The sequence below is a fragment of the Myotis lucifugus genome, unplaced genomic scaffold, assembly GCF_000147115.1.
Source record: "Myotis lucifugus unplaced genomic scaffold, Myoluc2.0 scaffold_226, whole genome shotgun sequence".
NCBI classification, from domain to species: domain Eukaryota; kingdom Metazoa; phylum Chordata; class Mammalia; order Chiroptera; family Vespertilionidae; genus Myotis; species Myotis lucifugus.
In genome coordinates this window covers 196,717-217,470 of record NW_005871274.1, presented here as the reverse complement: position 1 = coordinate 217,470, position 20,754 = coordinate 196,717, and the positions used below count along the sequence as shown (strand labels likewise).

At 45.5% G+C, this 20,754-nt stretch overlaps 1 protein-coding gene across 3 annotated transcripts in view; it reads right to left on the bottom strand.

Annotated features, from left to right (window-relative positions):
• The window catches only part of CUNH12orf49 (chromosome unknown C12orf49 homolog), a 69,032-nt gene that overhangs the window by 40,441 nt on the left and 7,837 nt on the right, over nucleotides 1-20,754 (bottom strand). The window contains exons 2-5 of one of the 3 annotated variants that reach the window (XM_006098250.3): nucleotides 19,712-19,868; nucleotides 16,095-16,246; nucleotides 15,593-15,706; nucleotides 13,155-13,764 (exon numbers count right to left, since the gene is read on the bottom strand). In XM_006098250.3, coding sequence (XP_006098312.1) covers nucleotides 13,681-13,764; nucleotides 15,593-15,706; nucleotides 16,095-16,246; nucleotides 19,712-19,868 — 507 coding nt within the window. In that variant the 3' untranslated portion in view covers nucleotides 13,155-13,680. Of the gene's footprint in view, nucleotides 1-13,154; nucleotides 13,765-15,592; nucleotides 15,707-16,094; nucleotides 16,247-19,711; nucleotides 19,869-20,754 lie in introns of those variants that run through there. The other 2 variants (XM_006098249.3, XM_023761998.1) reach the window with 2 other exon arrangements.

The following is a 20,754-nucleotide window of genomic DNA, read 5'->3' as shown; positions in this document are numbered from 1 at the left end:
TTCATTCCTTTTTATGGCCGAATCATATCCCATCATGTGCACAGGCCACATTTTATCCACCAAATGTGGATGGGGGGCTTGAACAAGAGCAGGAGCGGTGGGGTGGCAAGAAGTGGTCTGGTTGGAACGTGCAGTCAAGGCAAGCCTTTGGGATTTGCTAATGGATTAGAAGTGGATGTGGGACACAGAGAGGAATCAAGAATGAAGCTCGGTCCCTGCTCCAAGTGCCTCCTGAAAAAACACTGACCCCCGGGGGAGAGTGCTGATCTACTGGGCAGAGGCCAGGGATGCTGCTCAACATCCCACCCTGCACAGGACAGCCTCCGCCCCCCTCCCTGTGCCCCTGACTCCTGTCACAACTAATCATCTGGCCCCCAACGTCACCAATGCGGAGGCTGAGGGACCCGGCCCACCCCTAACCCCTGCGGCCTCCTCTCCCCCAGGGCCTGGCCCGCCAATTTAGCGGGGACTTCACCAGAGCTTGGAGATTCCAAACCAGTGCACGTCGGCGGCTAAGGTCCATATTAACTACATCTCACTTGCTTCTGCCAGTGACACAGATCAGATGCTGCTGCTGTCGCCGCTGCCACCACATGAAACAAGAATGTCGGAGAGCAAATTCATTATCCAGCTGTTCAGCGCGACAGAGCATGCACACCTCTCTCCAAGGCGGCGGACGGCACTACCTGAGAGCCAGCCCTGCTGGATGATTGAGTGGCTGCCAGCCGCCTCCTCCCTGTAACCTTGACACGCCAGGGCAGGGCCTCCCGTACACAAGCTAACAATCCAAAAGGCAGCGGCAGCGGCAACAAATGGATGGGTTAATTTGTTTCATGGCCCTGTTGCCACCAGGCTCTTGCAGAAAAGGAAAAAAAAAACAAAAAAACAAAACAGAAAAACAACCTCCATTTGCGGGTTTAATATCCAAGCTGCTAGGAATCAGATTAGACAGAAGGAGGAAAATGTGACGTCGATTGCCGAGATCCGTTTATATTGTTATGTTTGCTTAAAAACCGGTTTTCGATCTGCAGGTTATTCTGGCTGGCTTGGACCTCAAGCAACAAAATATCACACTTCCAGGTGGTATCTTTAAGGAAAGCTAATTAGGATTCTTGGCACTTGTAGCACGAAACATTTTACAATTTTCTTCAAAGCAATTTGCCAACATTAGCTAATTAAAACACCCAGCCTTCCATTGAGGGACAATGGGAAGAGAGCATAATTTTCATCTCTCGGCATCTGCTGCAGGATTAAAACTCCAGATTCCTGTTGCTTCCTTCCACTTGGTTGCAGTCCTTCTCTGAAGGTGGCTTTTCATTGTTTTCTGTAACCTTCCCAGGACCATTGAGGAAAAGACTCCAGTTTTTCTAGCCCTTAGTCTCTAAAAAAGGGGCCACACTAACAAAAATAAGTATGAGCAATTAAGGCCCACAGCTGAATCCAATCCTCGATTTGTGTAAATAAAGTTTTATTATAACACAGCCATGCCCATTTGTGTACACATTGTCTGTGGTTATTCCTGAGCTAGGATAACAGTTACTAGTAAGCAGTGGAAACTATTAATCTGCCTTCTGTCTCTATAGATTTGCCTATTCCGGACATTTCATAAAAATAGAATAATATAATACTAGAGGCCTGGTGCATGAGATTTGTGGACTGGGGGGGTGGGGGGGAGTGTTCCTCAACCCGACCTGTGCTCTCTTGCAGTCCAGGAGCCCTCAGGGGATGTCTGACTGAAGGAGGTTGGACATCCTTAGCGCTGCTGCAGAGGTGGGAGAGGCTCCTGCCACCGCTGCTATGCTCGCCAGCTGTCAGCCCAGCTTTTGGCTGAGCAGTGCTCCCACTGACCACCAGGGGGTAGTTCCTGCATTGAGCGTCTGCCCCCTGGTGGTCAGTGCACGTCATAGCGACCGGTCGTTCCACTGTTCAGTCAATTTGCATATTAGCCTTTTATAATATAGGATGTGGCCTCTGTGTCTGGCTTTTTTCACTGAGCATCATGTTTTCAGGACATCCATGTTGTACCATACACTAGTACTTCATTCCTTTTCATGGCCGAATTATATCCCACTAGAGGCCCGGTGCACGAATTCGTGCACGGGTAGGGTCCCTCGGACTGGCAGGCAATCGGGGCTGATCAGGCCATCTCGCCCAGTCCCAATTGAGGGGATCAGGGCTGCCCGGCCAGGGGGAGGAACTGCGGGAGGTTGGCTGTAGGAGCGCACTGACCACCAGGGGGCAGCTCCTGCGTTGAGCATCTAGCCCTGGTGGTCAGTGCGCATCATAGCGACCAGTCATAATGGTCACTTAGGCTTTTATATATATTGTGTGATGGGCCGTATTTGTTGATCCATCATCTTTTAATGGGTATCTGGGTTGTTTCCACTTTTGGGGTTTGGGAATAATGCTGCTGTGAACATTCCTGTCCATGGTTTTCTGCACATTATTTTAAAATCACATTTTGACTCATTTTATTAAAGACAAAAAGTTATAAAGACATGTTCTCTCACTGCACATTATAAATATTAAAAAATATTTATTTAGGACAGGAGAAGCATCCAAGTGTTGTATAAAGAAAAGTGGGTTAGGAGTCATCAGGACACAGAAGTTACTTTTTTCATTCATTCAATATGTACTTTCTTTTTTTAAAAATTTGAGAGAGAAACATCGATTTGTTGTTCCATTTATTCATGAATTTATTGGTTGATTCTTTTTTTAAAATATATTTTTATTGATTTCAGACAGGAAGGGAGAGAGGGAGATAGAAATATCAATGATGAGAGAGAATCATTGATCGGTTACCTCCTGCACACCCTCTACTGGGGATCGAGCCCAGAACCCTGGCATGTGCCCTTGGACCAGAATCGAACCTGGGACCCTTCAGTCTGCTGGCCGACACTCTATCCACTGAGCCAAACCAGCTAGGGCTCATTGGTTGATTCTTGTATGTGCCCTGACCAGGGATCGAACTCACAACTTTGGCGTAGCAGGACGACACTCTAACCAACTGAGCTATGGAGCCAGGGCCATTTAATAAATACTTATTAAAACAGAGTGTAAGACATTACGCTAGGTACTAAGGATGTTACACCCTGACTGTTGTACCACTCATTAAAAAAATATAAAGTTGTTGTGCATGCAGTTCTAGAAAACAAAGGTCCGTCACTTATCTTTCTGGGGCCGCATTCTCCTCATCACAATACATTTCCCTGGGAGGGCTGGGAGGTGCAGGTGTAATGATACCCCAGAGGAGGTTCCGGAGCATCAGAGGCCATACAATACCAATACGACACATGAAACGACCTGTATCCATTTTCCTTTCCTCTCCAGCATGACAGTTTTCATGTACCAGGAGTTGCCCATAGAACAAGAACCACACGTTTCCTTGCCTTGTAGGAAGAGATTCAGTTTTAGTACGTTTAATATTTATACACTGGCTCCAAAGGGGAAAGACTTTTCAAAGCAGCAAGAGTAGGCCAGAATGGAAAGAATTAGTGGGACTTGACCATATGACATGAAAAGTAAAAAAAGGAAAAGGCCTTAGCTGGTTTGGCTCAGTGGATGGAGCGTCGGCCTGTGGACTGAAGCGTCCTGGGTTCAATTCCGGTCAGGAGCATATGCCTGGGTTGTGGGCTCGATCCCCAGTGGGGGGCATGCAGGAGGCAACCAATCAATGATTCTCTCTAGTCATTGATGTTTCTCTCTCTCTCCCTCCCTTGCAATCAATAAAAAAAAAAAAAAAAGGAAAATACCTGCAGAATCTTTGTTGCACTTTCCCGTCATTGCCAGCAGATGGCGACATGGTCCTGCAAGGTTGCATTCGTGCAACTGTTGACAGTGAAAAGACAGGGACAGAAGGCACCTGAAGCTGTGGTACGGGGACACTTGTGCACCTTGTCAATGATGCGCAGAAGTGTGAGCACTTTTAAACACACCCATGGGGGAGAAACAGGCATCCACATGGCGTGTTTCTAAAGGCTTCAGGGATCTGACACAATTTGCAAATGACTCCTTGGTCTAATTCCAGATGTTCCCAGAATAAAGATATCAGTGGTGGTGGGAAGGTGCCAAAAGCATCTGAAACAAAGAGCTCTAAACAATGTACAATCAAATAATTATCTCCCTATATTATAGCCATTCCAAGTGGTATTAGATATGACACCAAAAGCACAGAAACCAAAGAAAAACTAGATAAGCTGAACTTCATACAAATTTAACTTTTATGATTCAAAGAACACTATCAAGAAAGTGAAATAACAACCCACAGAATGGGAGAACACATTTGCAAACCATATATCTAATAAGGTGCTTGTATCCAAGATACATAAAGAACTCTAACAATTCAGCAAAAAAGGCAACGCAATTTAAAAATGGCAAAGGATTAGGATAGACATCTCTCCAAAAAAGACATACAAACAGCCAATGAATATGAGAATGCTCAATATCACTAGCCATCAGAAATATGCAGGTCAAAGCCACAATGAAATACCACTTCATGACCACTAGGATGACTACAATCAAAAAGACGGACAATAACAAGTGTCGGTGTGGACGTGGAGAAATTGGAATCCTCATACATTGCTGGTGGGAAGGTCAAGTGGTACAGCAACTGAATAGATGCCATTTAAATTCCAGAAGGCCACCTTTCAGTTCTTTATCTCCCAGCACCCAGCACTCAGCAAGTGCTAAGTAAAAACGTGCTAAATGAATGACAGGCTACTAATTCAGTGTCACTGCTATTCAAGGGTAACAGAGTGTAACCCAGGGTTTCTCTGCCTCGGCACTAGTGACATTGGGGGCTACATAATTCATTTATTTTGGAGGGGGTCCTGTGCACCATAGGATATTGAGTAGCATGCCTGCCATCTACCCACAGGATGCCTAGAGCACCTCCACCTACACACTGGTGACAATCAAGAATGTCTTCAGGTGTCAAATATATGGTGACAGAAGACGATTTGACTTTGGGTGGTAAACACACAATGCAATATACAGATGAGTTTATTTCTTTGAAATGAGAATAAAAAGACCTACCTACCTCCTAAAAATGGCTAGTAGGATTAAATAAGAAGCCTTTGGCTCAGCACCTGCCCACGGGAAATGATTGGCAGATGGTCACTGCCAATCACAGTGTGAAGAGGCAACTGCCCACTGGGCCTGCCTACATGTACCTTCAGGAGCTCTGAAGTTTGCATTGGGTCCCCATCTCTTGGTGCAACCTCGAGCAAGGTTTAACCCACGCATCGGAGCCTTCCTCTGAAATGAAGATGCGAAGGGACACCTGCCTCAGGAGAGGGTGCGGATTAAGCGATCATGCATTGCAGCGTGGCACATTGTAAGCACGGCACGAGAGCTTTTCTTCGTCTGGGCAAGAATGGTCAAGGGACCTACCCTTCTCTTCATCTGGTGAATGGGAGGCAGAAGGAAGGGGTGGCGTGGACACCTGGGTAAGCCTTGGGTCTCTAACAGCACCAGCAGAGGACCACAGGCTACTTCCCTGTGCACAAACTTGACAGGTCCCCGGAGAGTCCTGGTTTGTCATCACTATCAGATGGTCGCCCATCTATAGAACAGCTTCCTTGTTTTAGGGAGAGAGAATCCATGCAGGCAGGGGTCCCACAATCTCTTGACAAGGACTACGCTGAGGACAGAAAACCTATGGAATTGGTGCCACCAAGTGGCACAGAAAGCAATTGTTGGTGCCCGTGCCACCAGCACCTCATTCTTCTCTCTCTCCATCCTCCTCCCCTTTTCTCCCTGAAACAGCGCCCACGAGCATCACGTCACCAGGCGGCTGTCCTTGCAGGTCTGAAAAGGCTGCAGGGAAGACAGGGCTTTAAGAATCACATTTGACTCCACTTTGTCATTCCTCCCAGAGCTAAACCAGGTCAATGAGCTTATTTGTGTAGCTCAGCTGACTGCTAAGCTGCTGCAAGACTATTACTTATCTCGGGCTTCCACCTTGGCACCTGGGAGGCTGCAGGCGTCGCTCAGGAAGGCTAGGGTGTCAGGGCCCGAGCTCCAGGAGCACGCCCTGAACAGCTGCCCAGATGAAAACCTCCCAGGGGAAACTGAGTCCAGCCCGTGAGGGCGACTCCAGGCCTCTGAGCCTCCAGGGAGAGAGCACAGCAGTTTCCAAAGAGTGCCCACTGGTGGGACTCACGGAGCACTTGGGGACATCTTTCAAAACCGCAAAAACTATCTTGTAACTGGACTCCGGGCAGACGATCTGCTTTGCGGGAAACCTGGGCTGACCTGAGCTCAGGTCCTTTCCCCCCACCAGCCATCCAGCAAGATGGCCACTGTCCTTCCCAACCTTTCCATGTATTTTTAAAAATAAATGTCTGCGTTCCGGGGCTCACTAACATGAACGGCATGCTTATATTTGGAGCAGGGTTTCCCCATCTTTCTCTCAGCTCCCACAACACAGTGGAAGTCGGCTGTGACCGGCTTCATCCTCGGAGTGCTTCACGCACATCAACTCTGGCCGAGGCGGAATGCCTGTAATTTACTCGTGAAGAAAAGAACTCCCTTCCCCACTGAGTAAAAACCAGACAAGGACGAGGTGCAGAAACGCAAAACTGAGACTGCGTGCAACTATGAAAGGGCTTTCACCTCTAACCTGACTTAATTTGAGAGGCAGGAGGACACACATATGTGCACTTCCCTGCTTTGTCAACTCATAAGCTATCATTGGATTAAGTCAATTTAAAAATACCATACAGTATTCTACCTTGATTTACGCACTAGCACAAAGTACACGTTGATCTACAAAATATAGGCAAAACTTGACATCAAAACTTTAATTAGTGGTAGGTTATCTGTGGAAGCTAAGAATCTAATTTGGCACAATTTATTTCCTTTTGTAATGTTATACATTTTAAAATGTAATCTGCTACATTTAAAGGTTTTTGACCTATAATCACAAAAGGAATGCAAAGGAAGACCTTTTACTGAGCAATGACTGCAGAAGCCCTTACTAGGAATTCCAGCCCTAGCCGATTTGGCTCAGTGGCTAGAGCATCAGCCTGCGGACCAAAGGGTCCCAGATTCAATTCTGGCCAAAGGCATGTACCTTGGTGGCAGGCTCCTCCCGGCCCGGGCCCTAGTCGGGGCTCGTGCAGGAGGCAACCAATCAATGTGTCTCTCTGTCTTTCCCTTTCTCTTCCACTCTCCCCAAAAATAAATGGAAAAATATCCTCAGGTGAGGATTAACAACAACAAAAAAGTAATTCCAAGACGGTATCTCAGGTTAAGCCTCTTAGCACTGGATGAAGGTACAGCTACCGAGTACAGTTCTGTGCTTCCCTGCCAAAAGGCAGCTGTTTCTATGATGGAAAACACAGCAGCTGTTTGCACAGGTGCAGAGCAGCAATACATGATAAGTTGGTCCCAGCAGAGAAGAATATGGTGTCTATTTAAAATTAGAGGAGGAAGAGGCAGAAAATGGCTAGCCCCAGTTGTAATCTTTGAGAGAAGGGGAAGCTCTGGTTTGAGGAAAATGGGCTCCAGATGGCTGGTCTCCGTGCACCTTGTGAGAGTCAAAGCCAAGGACCAGTCGCCAAGAGACACGGGCCCTGGTCTTGCCTTAACACATGGGACCTTTGGCTGGTCACAAAAAAATCAGAATTTTGGCTCTGCAAGACACCTTAGCGAGAGGAAACCAACGCCAGAAGAAGTTCATTCACTCAAGGTTGTTAATGCCTGTGTTCTTGTCAATAAAATTAGAATGCTACTCACATAGTTCGTATTGCTGTTGTCACACACACACCCTCCTTAGTAATAGCGAGGTGTGGCCAATAGTCTGAAACCTTGAATTTCACTGATAACGCCGATTTCTCATTTAGCCAATACCACTTCGATTCTGTGATAATCTGAATGCAAGCTGACCAGAGCTAGCCTACTCTACATAAAAAATTTATGAATGGAAAAGATTGCAAAAACTATTCACACTATTAAAATACTCTGAAGGCACCCACTTACAAAAAATGCATTTCTAGCAGCAATGTGTTTTGGTCCCTGGGGGCCCACAGATCATACAGTCCCGAGACATAATAAAACTGGACTCCTGTTCAAGTATCTGAATTAACTGCTTTGCCCTATGGTTGTAACTGGTCACGTTGCTTTGTTTATAATAATGTTAAAGGCTGTACTTTCATTTTACAGAAAGCCCAGCAGTTAGGCTTTATCATCAGACAAGAATCAAGGTGTACACACACAGGTGAGTGACAAGTTCCTGCCGGGACACGGAGTTGCCCACTCACAGCAGACAGGTGTTGCCACCTGTTCCCTTCGTGTGAACGCAAGACTGGACAAGGAACGTCACAGACACGTGACTGAGCAAAAACAGGGATACTGGTACCCAAACTGTGCTCACACCATGAACAAACAATGCAAGAAAAATGCCCACAGGAAAAGGCGTAGGAGGCAATACATTATTGACATGCCAGAGTCAGGAAGAGTGATTGTGTAGAAAGAACTCTCATAATCCCACTGGCTTTTTAAAATAATTACTATTTACTATGTGGCACCTTTTTATAGTAGAATGACTAGTTTTCCAAATAGAATCTGTCGTGGTGTTTCCCCCTCTCCCTCCCCCCCCCCCCCCCACACACACACCCTCACAGTCCCTCCATGTACAGAGCTGCTGCAGTGGTCCTGGGGAGAACAACTCCGCTAGAGAAGGGAGGGCGCTGTGTATACCCCTCCAGGTCACTCAGCGGAGGGGAGGGTGTCTGCACCTGGGTTATGTCAGTGTGCGAAGGACACCGCAGCAGAGTAATAACATCGCTCCTGGAGGCAGCACTGGGCTGCGAGAGACCTGCGAGGAAGCAGCGGGTCCCGTGGGACTTCGGGGTAATTTAATCAGCAGCACTTCAGCACCGCAGAAAGCAAGGGCAGAGACATAATAAAGTCAGCACGCAGCTCCTGCAGCTCTTCGGCTCAACCTGAGGGGGAAATACTACCGACTGGAGCGGGCCCCTCCACCTCGCACGGCTGCCGTTTGGAACCATTTGGAACCGGGGAACTGTGTGTCATGGGAGCCGTCTGGGCACTGCAGGGTGTCTGACAGCATCCCTAGCCTCCACCACTCGGGATGCCACACTCCCCCAGTTGTGACAAAAATGTCTCCGGACAAAACTGCCCCTGTTCACTGCCCTACATCAACTAAAAAAGTTAGTTTGTTGACACATGAGCCACTTGCTTCTGTACACACAATAAGGTTAGCACAGGGCTGAGAGAGAAAAGGGGTGTAGGCTTTCTTTTATGTAAAAATTAAGAGTCCTGGGGCACGAAATTCGTGCCCTGGGGGGGGGGGGCAGTCCCTCAGCCCAGCCTGAGCCCTCTCGCAATACAGAAGCCTCAGGGGATGTCTGACTGACAGCTTAGGCGCACTCCCCACTGTCAGTTAGATGTCCTTAGCACTGCCACGGAGGCAGGAGGCTCCCACCACTGCGCTGTGCTTGCCAGCCATGAGCCCAGCTTCTGGCTGAGCGAGGCTTCCCCTGTGGGAGCATACTGCATTGAGCACCTGCCCCCTGGTGGTCAGTGCATGTCATAGCAACCGGTCGTTCCGCTGTTTGGTCAATTTGCATTAGCCTTTTATTATATAGGATGCTCTGTGAGGGTCACCAACAGACACTTTACGTGGAATGATAAATGACCAACCAAAACAAGGGAAAGGGCTCACCTCACTAGACACTAAATAAATACAAATTAGAACACTGAGATCCATTAGCAAAGAGTTAAAAAATGGTAACACAGGGTTCTCAAGGATATGGCAATGCAGGTGAAAGTGAAAACTGGTGAAAAGTTATCAGATAAATCTAAACACGTGTCTGTGAAAGTTTATCAATGCATTACTTGCAGTAGCAGAAAAATAAGCTAAACATGGTCAGCAGGGGATTCATAACATCATTGTATTTGACACCATGTGGTCATTAAACATTAGTATATGGGCCTTTATGTTACATACTAGGATGTACATTATGGGATTGTTCTCAAGAGGAAAAAGTGCTCTCACTCCTGTCTAGAAAGTCATGAGGGAAGAGAAAAAGGACTGGGGCTTATCCCTAGGATGTATGATTTTAGATTACTTTCATCTTTACATATATCTGAATTATCTGAAATTTTTTATCTTTAGCATGAGTTCTTTAAAAAATAGAAATAAAATCAATACTAAGGGCTCTGTCATTACCACCCTTCCCCCTGAGGGGCCAATCGATCCCCACCATGCAGGCTGTGTGACATCACCCCTGTGGGTGCAGACACAGACTTCCTGCCACCTCGTAACCCTGGGAGAGGCAGATGTGACCCCGTTTCACAGAGGAAGGACCTGAGTGCCCAAGGTCATGCCATTAGTAGAGGCAGTTATTAACGGCAAGGCAGAATTCTGCCTGTGAGGACACTACACCGGCAGCATCTCTGTACATCTACAATCCTATATAATAAAAGGGTAATATGCAAATTGACTGAACGGTGGACAACCGGTTGCTATGATGCTCACTGACCACCAGGGGGTAAACTCTCAATGCAGGAGCTGCCCCCTGGTGGTCAGCGCGCTCCCACAGGGGGAGTGTGCTCAGCCAGAAGCTGGGCTGATGGCTGGCAAGTGCAGTGGCAGTGGCGGGAGCCTCTCCCACCTTCGCGACAGCACTAAGGACCCCATGGGGAATGTCCACCTGCCGGCTTAGGCCCAAGGGGAGCGGGCCTAAGCTGGCAGGCAGACATTCTCCAAGGGCTCCAGGACTGCAAGAGGGTGCAGGCCGGGCTGAGGGACCTCCCCATCCCCCAAGTGCACAAATGTCATGCACCAGGCCTCTAGTTTATAAATCTCAACGATAGAAAAATTCAATTATGTGACCCTCCCCAGAGTTCCTCTGCAGCTACACCAGCCAAGGTGCAACCCCAAGGCCCTCCACATCAGTTTCTGGGAGCAGCGATCTGAAACCCACATTCCTTGCCCTAAAGCCCTGTCCTCTGCTTCCTAAGGGCTACCGAGCTCACCCTGCAATGCCAGCTCCAGACCAGCCGAGTCCAGGGCCACCCAGAGTCCCTGGCACCGTGGAGGCAGGACATCCTCTCCTCTATACATGCCTATCTCAGTGCCCTTTCCTCACTTTACTGGTTGTTTCTTTGCCTGCGGATACATCTCATCTTTATGGCCTCAGCAAGGAGCATAGTAATTAAGATTCAGAATTGGGGGGAAAGCTTTGAATTACCTAATTACCTTTAGCCCCAAGCACGCAATACTTAAACAAAAGGTGTTTTTGTCCCTTCTTTGATCTTTTCCTAAAATTTCATTATGTATCATGCACTTTGCCAAGACGAGGCCTCTAATTCTAGAAACCCTCAGTCAGGGGAACCAGAAACCAACCAGGGATTGGAGAGGCGAGAGGTCCTGGGTGAGAAGGCCAGTCCAGGTCCTTTGGGTGACTTATTATGTCCTCTACAGCACTGGGAGTTGCCAAAACAGTGAACACACCCCTAATTGACTTAAGTACAACAAACATATTCCAGGGCCAAGTGAAAATGACCTTTGGATTATCGGCCCAATTTGGCTATTTATGCCACCTCTCCCCTTTTTTGGCCTGGACGGCTGAAATCTATATGCTCTCAGGGGGGCTGTTTACAGATGAGTCAGCATTGGAGCTGAGGAGAGTTGGTGAGAAGGACAGTGGACCGGGCCCCAGATGAAGTTCTTGTTTTGGTTCAGTCATTAAATCTCAGCAGGGACTCTGGGAAGTCACTTCACCCCTGACTATTGCCTCATCCAGGAGGTGCAAACACAAGTGAGCTTAATTCTCTATCACAAGGCTATAGATACTGTTTGCAGAGGCATGGAAAATGCAAAGCATGCCAAGTCAATATTCAAGTACAAAGTCAACATCCATGGGTTAACCTGTGAGGAAACTCTTCTCACATTAAATCTATGTTATATTTCTCAAGAGTTAAAATAGGCTCAAAGGAGAGGCTGGTACCAGTGACCACAGAAAACAAACTCAAATCTCACACTGAGTTACAGAAAAACACCCGAGATGGTAAAACACCCAGACATGCACATTTCTTTCACATACAGTTTGATTTAGCACCAATGAATACACAGAGAACCCAAAAAGTCCACTGCACATTGATTACATTTCTTGGGATCTAACATTTAAAAACAACTGCCAGACACACAGTTTACCCTCAAAGAAAACTTATTTATCAGGACAAACCACTTTGGGAAGGTTAAGTATAAGAAGTAATAGGAGGTGGTGAAAGGAAATGGCCACTACATATTGCAGAAACATACTGGAAGGCAAACAGGGCCCAAAGAAAAAGAAAAAAAAAGTCAAAAGCAGGTTATAAAATAGCGCTCTGCTCCAAGGTCAACAACTTGAACCAATAAAATGAAAAAACCTTGCCCAACCCCAGGTCAGTGTGTGACTCCGGGAAAGAGCTATGCAGTAATGGAACTCCTGAGAGCAAAGAGGGATACTACTCAAGGGGCCTGTCGTGATCTGAGGACCAAACACTCCTGGCCTTGACCAGAGAGGTTTAGTGTTGTTCTGGAAACATAGGGCACGCCTGGAGCGTGTGGACCTGCAACCGCATGCCTGCGTTCATTCACTCGTCCCCCTGAGGGTAGATGTTAAGTCTCTTACAGCTCCTTCCTAGCAACTTGGGTTTTCTTCTCCCTCTGCGAATCATGGGGAAACTGCATGTCTGTACTTGTTACATCTCATGAAGCTGAAAGCAATAAAGAATGACCGCTTATGGCCAGTTGTAGATGTATCTCCACTGAGGAATCGCCTTAACACAGGGTTCCATGACGGGGAGGAGAGGAGGCTGCAGTGATTTTCCTGAGGCTCCTGCTGGACCACAACCAAGATGACCAGGCACTTCATAGGAAATGAGAACAAAATCCTCTGGAACAGTAAGTCAGACTCTCAGGTTAAAGCGATGCTTGCCACAGGCATACATGTATCCCAGATCCCCCAGAAAAAATCTGAGAGCACATGGTAGCAGCTGCTGGAAACTTGGCGCTAGATGAGAATGGAACAGTATCTTTGAGATCTCAGACAGTTTTAGATGTCAGCATACGGTGTTCAGGGCCCACTCCTGAAGATGCTGTTAAAACAAAACCAAAATAACTACCTGGAGAGAACATGCATGTTCTAAGAGGCCATTTTATCTGGGTGAAGGGATGATTTAACTCATGAAACTAAAGAACATAAGAAAACAACAACCACAACAGTTTCCTTGAATATATTCAACTATCAAGGCAAGGCATTCTTCAATATAAAACATTATAATTTTCCCACTACTACAAAGAAATCCAATAAATAACTGTACAGTGAAGGGCCCCGATGAGCCCTGTGAGTTACCCTGGGACCCCGAGCAGCTGCAACGGTGGAGGTGCCCACAGCACCAATCCCTCCGCAAGGTCGCCTGCAGTTTGGTCTTTTTCAAACGTGACCCGCTGGTGTTTCCAAGCTGCTTTATAGATCAGTCCCATCTGGTGAAGCCCGGCGGGGAGTGCAGCCCAAAGAGTACAGCCCAAGAAGTGGTCAAAGCCAAGGTTTCCGCACGACAACTCTCTTCTTCCAAGGGACTAGTGACCGCTGAGCCTGGCTTCAGACTAAGTGCTTTAGCCGCATGTGCTTGGAAAGTCTTCTGTGCCCATCACTGCGCCCATCACGCTGGGAAGAGCTCGGGAGGGCTCTCTCCATAGCAATACTTTGCTATGGGATCCCTATAGGTGTTCTCGTGCTGCACACTCTGTTGGCAAAAGGGAAGACAAGAGCTCCGTGAGAGAGCAGTCCCACACACCTCCCTTCAGAGCTGCCGAAGTCCAAGCGGGCTGCTGTCAGGCACTCCCTGCAGGAGCCTGGCCACATCCATCTCCAAATGTCACTATCAGGCTCCCAGGCACTTTCTGGAACAAAGGCGAATGCTCAACGCAGAATGCCAATGAAGATCATGAAAATGGACATAACATCGCTGCATGACTGTTTCTTTTTATGTACACAAGTGAGTTTCTAACAACCTCACTGCAACTCAGGACAACTAGTTTTTCTCAAATTATTTTATATTAGATTAAGGTCCAAAGGGTGTTTTGAACCTGACTCTGTGCTTCACAGAAATTCAGTCACTGGTACTGAACCCTGAAAATATGGAGGAGATACATTTCAAATCGCTTTCATAAAGTTTTATGTATCTCTGGGTTTGGCACTCGGGCCAAATCCCACAATACCAGACAAGCCTTATTTGGCTGAGAAATAGGAAGTGTGATTTAAAACAAACACCCCAATGGCTAATTTTTCAGCAATTTGTTTTCATACAGGCAACTTGAGTTTTTGGCTAGTCTGGAGTTCATTAATTAGCCCAAGACCAATACTAAACATCTACACTGTAAGTACTAATCCAATTTGCAGACATGTAGCCAAAAGCTTCTCTTTCTTGGGATACTGCTATATAAACAAATTGCCAACTGGGAAATATCTCTTTACAATAAAGACAGAAAGTTTAGCATCTTCACTCACAACTGGAAATAACTTCTGAGTTTTACCAGTTAAAGAAAGAAAATATTTCGACTTTTCTGGCAGCTCTCGGAATGAGAGAGAATCTGAATCAAAGTAAGTCACGTGTTCAGCCTTCCTCCACATTTCCTTTAAGGCCCATTCAAGTGGAAAGCTCTTCCAACAAAACAAGCCCACCAGGAATTTCTTCATGTTTTCAAATGCTCATTATAATCCCTGAAACATTTACCCAATGATGCTGGGTGCTCTAAGAGCAGACCAGAGACATAAAAAGTGGCGTAAAATCAAAAGGTGGACTACAGACAGACATCTGGCAAAGAGTACAAGAGTTCCAGAAAATGACAAATGAGTCAGTTATCTCAGACGAAGCCAGTACAATCTTGGAGACACCATGAATAAAGGCCAGAAGAAGCGTGCTTGTATAACAAACACGTCGGTGATTTTTTAAAAAGACAGCCCCACAACAGCCCAACCACAAAAGCTGAGAGCCAAGGCCACAGTGATGGACTTCCAGACGCTTTCAGCAGCAGGTGCGATGTTCAGTGCCCGCAGAGCAAAGCATGTAATGACAGCATGCTGATGAGTATCGAGCTTGACGACCGACACATTACGCATGTATTTTGAAACACCACCTGCCCCTTCCTCTTGAATCCTAAAATAAACCATAATTCTGTCCCAGAACAAATTACTATTTACTCTCAATGAGTGGTTGCTGAAAAGCCTCAGTTCTGACAAAAGAACTTCTCTCAGAAACTGGACTATTAAGATTCCACCCAGATTTAAAAAATAATTTTAGGCTCCCACTTAAAAGTATAGACATGCCAATCAGATGGGGAGATGCAAGTTGATTAGACCTTGATTTAATATAAACATTTTACTTCTCTGACTTGTATAAATCTCATGCTGACATTCTAAACACTCATTCCACCAAAGCTTCATTTGAATCTCTTCTCCATTATCACTCATATCCTATGACATATCATAATCATACCTCCATGATCATACTTTCCCACCCACCCTTCCTCCTACCCACCCAGCCCCCAGCTAGAAACATCAGAGCTTCTGACCTGGGATGAGGTCCTGCATTTAGCCAAACACAATTCAAAGTGATCCTCCACTGCCATGAAGAGGTTCTGGAAGGCCACAGCTGCCCGGTTGAGGAAGCGCTCCAGGAGAAGTTGCTATGGAAACAAAAGTTAGTACCTATAATAAATTCCAGACTCAGCAGCACAAAAAGTAACCTTGGATATTTCTCCTAAACTAGGAGACTGCTGACGGGGTGGGGGTAGGGGTAAGAGTGAGGGAGGCAGCCAGCTCCAAGGGGAAAGAGCACTGGTATCTTATTCATCAGATATCTGATTAGCAAAACAATGGCCCATTCTGCAAAAGAACCATTCAAGTCACTGGGAACCACCTCCTTCCTTGGAGACAAAGGCTATTTCACAGCAGTAACTCCTGACACCTACAAAGCTCCCTTCTAAGTTCTATTTTCAGAAGAACCCAATGCTCATCATAAAATAAAGGCAGAGAGACGCGAGCAGATGCAGAGCAAGGAGCAGCTCTCCATACCTTGTTGGGCTGCAGGCAGCAGGAAACGCAGTGCTCGTAAGCGCTGCAGCAGCCGTTGGTCAAGCAGCCATCACAGCAGTACTGCTTGGTGCCCGGGACGTTGACATTACAGCAGCCATTCACCAGCAAGTCCTTCCTTTCACAAACGTATCCTGCAAGTCAGAGACTACCCTGAGTATTAAACCAGCAGGGATCCCAACTCACTACCAGCCGTGATCTGGACTCAGCAACGTACACACTGTATGCAAAGATCAGAGACAGAATCTGGAGTTTGGAGAATCCTAAGCACCAAAGAGGTAGGAGAATCAGACACTATGTGATGAGGGCTTGCTTCTTACATGCCGTCCTTTAAAAACATCAATTCCCACATTAGAAGTAGGCTCCAGCCTTACCTACCTAAAACAACCTGTTAGTCTGCTGCTGCGTGTTTGATTTACTCTCCATGTGAAGTCACGCCTGTGTTTTCCTATTCTAATCTAGGGGAAAAAGCCATTTTTTCATCTACACCTGCAGAAAAATGCCATTTTTTCAATACAAAAATCTAAAAATAGAAAAAGCCAAGGCATTAATTCCCAAAAGTGAAATCCTTCTAGATAAAAAACAAACACCTGCCCCCTCCTTTTCGCAGGTATCTTTTAAATGCTTGCCATTTATTGAATGGTTTGGAAGATTTTTTTTTAATTGAAGTAGTTACACCTCACCTTTACAAACTGATTTAGGCTGTTTTCAAGTATACATACCAAGTGTTCAATTACCCCTCAGTATTGGGAAAAGGGAATCCTCTAATACCCAAGAAAGAAAAATCCTCCTAATTCCCTCCACTCCTCATAAATCCCATCATCTCTCCCAGCCAGCATGGCTCAGTGGTTGAGTGTCGACCTATGAACCGGTTCGATTCTCGGTCAGGGCACATGCCTGGGTTGTGGGCTCGATCCCCGGGGGGAGGGGGGGGGGGATTGCAGGAGGCAGCTGATCAATGTCTCTCTCTCTCTCCCTTCCTCTCTGAAATCAATTAAAATATATTTTAAAAATATAAAATAATAAATAAATCCCATCATCTCTATACACACACTCCCTCCAACCCAGCCAATCCATGCTCAACTTTAAGGAATGAATCATCTTGCAAAAGTTAATTTATTGTTCAGAGTTGCTAAACAGACATTTCTCTACATCTTTCTGGGAGTGGGAACGAGGTATGTGAGAAGAAGTGGATGAGGGACACCACTTGGCCCTTGGGAAACTCCCAGATGTACACACAGCTCACAGATGCACACTCAAGCCCACAGGTATATGCCCAGGCCCACAGGTCAGAGCAGCTGTCCATCCAAATACCCCAGCTTCTTAACCCTCAGAGAATGAGACTTGGTGAAGTATACTGTTGTTTTCAGAAACTACTCTGGAAAACAAAGTCTGTGCAAATGTAGGAAGCACCAGGAACACAATGGAAGAAACTAAAAGAGCCCTCACTCACACTTGGAAAACTGGGGCTTACCTGGGACTGGTGCTTTTCGTTACTTTAACTGTGCCACTCTGTCTTTAAATTAAGAGAGGATGATTCCAGCCCTAGCCGGTTTGGCTCAGTGGCTAGAGCGTCGGCCTGCGGACCAAAGGGTCCCGGGTTTGATTCCAGTCAAGGGCATGTACCTTGGTTGCAGGTTCCTCCCTGGCCTGGGCCCTGGTTGGGGCGCGTGCAGGAGGCAACCAATCAATGTGTTTCTCTCACATCGATGTTTCTCTCTGTCTTTCCCTCTCTCTTCCACTCTCCTTAAAAAATCAATGGGAAAATATCCTCGGGTGAGGATTAACAGAGAGAGAGAGAGAGAGAGAGAGAGAGAGAGAGAGGGAGAGAGAATATGATGATGATGATTCTAATGCCATCACAAATGTTTCTGGGATTATAAGGATTATAAATATACAAACAAAAAAATCCAAGTAAGCCAAAATGTTTCTTGAAATTCTGCCCCAAATGATAAATACACAGCAATTTTACCACTTCTGGGTCAGGAAGTTGTAAAATATAATGTGACCTACACTCCACTTGTTGAAATTATCTTTCTGCCCTTTTCTCTTTTCCACATTCTCAGTGTCAACATCAGGCCTTCTTTCTCTCCCCAGTGCTAACTGCCAGCAGCCTTGAAACCACAGGTCTTTCTAATTTCTGGTGAAAGAAAGCTCACCAAGATTTCACCTTTTCCATCATAAATCTAAGCATGCAAACATCATTTCCAACAAGGAATTCTGTAAGGTCACAACCGCAGAGTGTGTTGCTATTGACTGAGAAAATAACTTCTAACCTTTGAAAGTCTGAAATTCTAATTGGTTGTCTTATTTAATAAGGTGTTACCCTGGCAATATTCATTGTGACATCTGCTTCCTAAATGGCATCAATTCCTGCAAGTTTTCTTCATTAAACTGTTTCTCCCTTCTCCCATACTCATGGAGGTAAAATGTAATCTATGGCTCTTGAATTTTTAATTGCTTGATTCTTGGAACTTTTTACTTAGTAAGTCTGAGAATCTTTGTCTCACTCGAAATAATCAGAGGAAAATTATTCTTTGGCTAGCTACAAAATGACAAATTGTCATCCATAACCTAATATTAAATATTAAAGCCAAGGCATAGATGACATGTTTTCTCACTATAAGTGTCATAAAAAAAAAAAACAAAAAAAAAACACCAGTTTATAAGAGGAAAAAAACACTGAACTCCAAGTTCAGTCCTAGTCCCATGTCTGCCTGCTGACTAGCTGTGTCATCTTGTGGAAGTAACTTTATTCTGTTAAAAATAAAACACAGGTTATTTGCAATGTTATCTGCTTTTTCCTTGAGTTCCTTAACCTCTCAGTGCCTGTGTCTTCACCTACAAAGTGACAACACCTTTATAGGTATTATAGCAATAGCTGGACCTCGTAAGACTATTGCCAAAATCAAATGGGTTAGTCAAGGAAAGCTTTCACCCAGTGCCCAGCACATAGTAAGAGCTCAATTAAGGCAGGCTGAGGATTAGTGGGAGTCTCGCTTTGGGAAGACTGAGCCAGATTAGAGTTGTAAAAACTGTAGCAGCTGTCTAATCCGACTACCTCACCAGCATAGGAATCACCTTTCTGTCTAAAAGGAAACTAAAAAGTCTGAGAGAAAGTACCAAAACAGACAACTATTTTAACTGTAAGAGTAACACATTTTGAATGTGCTTATAATTCACTTGAGATTACCCAATCAGTCATTAACAAATGCATTTCCTAAGTACCAATTATTATTCAAGTTTACCGAAGAAAACTGAGCTCCTATTCTACAGAATTGACCAAGATGAGAAGAAAAGACGGGTGAGCTGTAAAGAGATTGGCAGGAAGTAGCAGAGGCACTGATGTGTGATAAAATGCTAAAACTCTAAGTTATAGGCACAAGGAGTTTCAGAGTTAGAATTATCAAACCAAGCTTCTCTGATGCTGAGGGGAACCTTGAACAATGAGTTAGGTCTGAAAGACAAAGAAGACATGAGAAATGTTGGAAATGAGCACGAAGGGAAAAGGCACATATAAAATCCCTACTTAAAAACCCTAGGAATGGTGGCACCAGAGCACTTCACTGACTGCAGGAGGAGAAAGAAGCCAGCCTTACCTAGTTCGTCGGTGATGAGGTGCTTCCCTTGGATGGAGTTCCGGCACTGGTTGCTGGGCCGACTGCTATTGCCCAAGTTAAACTGCACTTTCCACAGAATGGGCTGATCATGGTCTTGAACCTGGAGGAGATTCCGATCTCTCACTGCCCTCTCCTCCTACAAAGAGACCATAAAAGAAAAGATTAAAGCATCATTTCTTATCTTTTCACCAATTTTTTCATAGAAATAGCAACAGAACAGACACAATTTTTAAAAAGCTTGCACAAGAATCTGCATTCCCCTGGTATGAGCAAAATCTGAGCCAAAGTCACAAAATCAAACGCAGAAAAATAAATTAGGGCTATGCTATGCTTCACAACTGGAGTTCTTACATGAATGCCCCTTAATTACGTGCACATTATAAATAGGTATAAAAGTGTTAGAGTTGAGATAACGGTATGGCAAGGTATACTACAAGCTATTAACATGGAAGGGACATAAGTGATTATTAACAGCTTTTAGCATTTTTGGAATATTTTTGTTTTTAAAATGATAAAAACATTATTTAAAAACATAATTATCATTAACAATAGGAGACACTAAGGGATCTACAGAAGCGCTATACTAGCCTTGAAAGTTTCCTGTAAATCTATAATTATTCCAAAATAAAAAGTTTATTTTAAAAAAAAAACATAATTGCCCTAGCCCCGTAGTCGGCAAACTGCGGCTCGTGAGCCACATGTGGCTCTTTGGCCCCTTGAGTGTGGCTCTTCCTAAGCCTTAGGAGTACCCTAATTAAGTTAATAACAATGTACCTACCTATATGGTTAAAGTTTAAACAATTTGGCTCTCAAAAGAAATTTCAATCGTTGTACTGTTGATATTTGGCTCTGTTGACTAATGAGTTTGCCGACCACTGCCCTAGCCGATTTGGCTCAGTGGATAGAGTGTTATCCCGTGGATTGAAGGGTCCTGGGCTCGATTGTGGTCAAGGGCATGCGGCAGAGCAACATTGAACACGACTGTCAAACTACAGTGGGAAGCCTGGGGAGGGTTTGGGGGG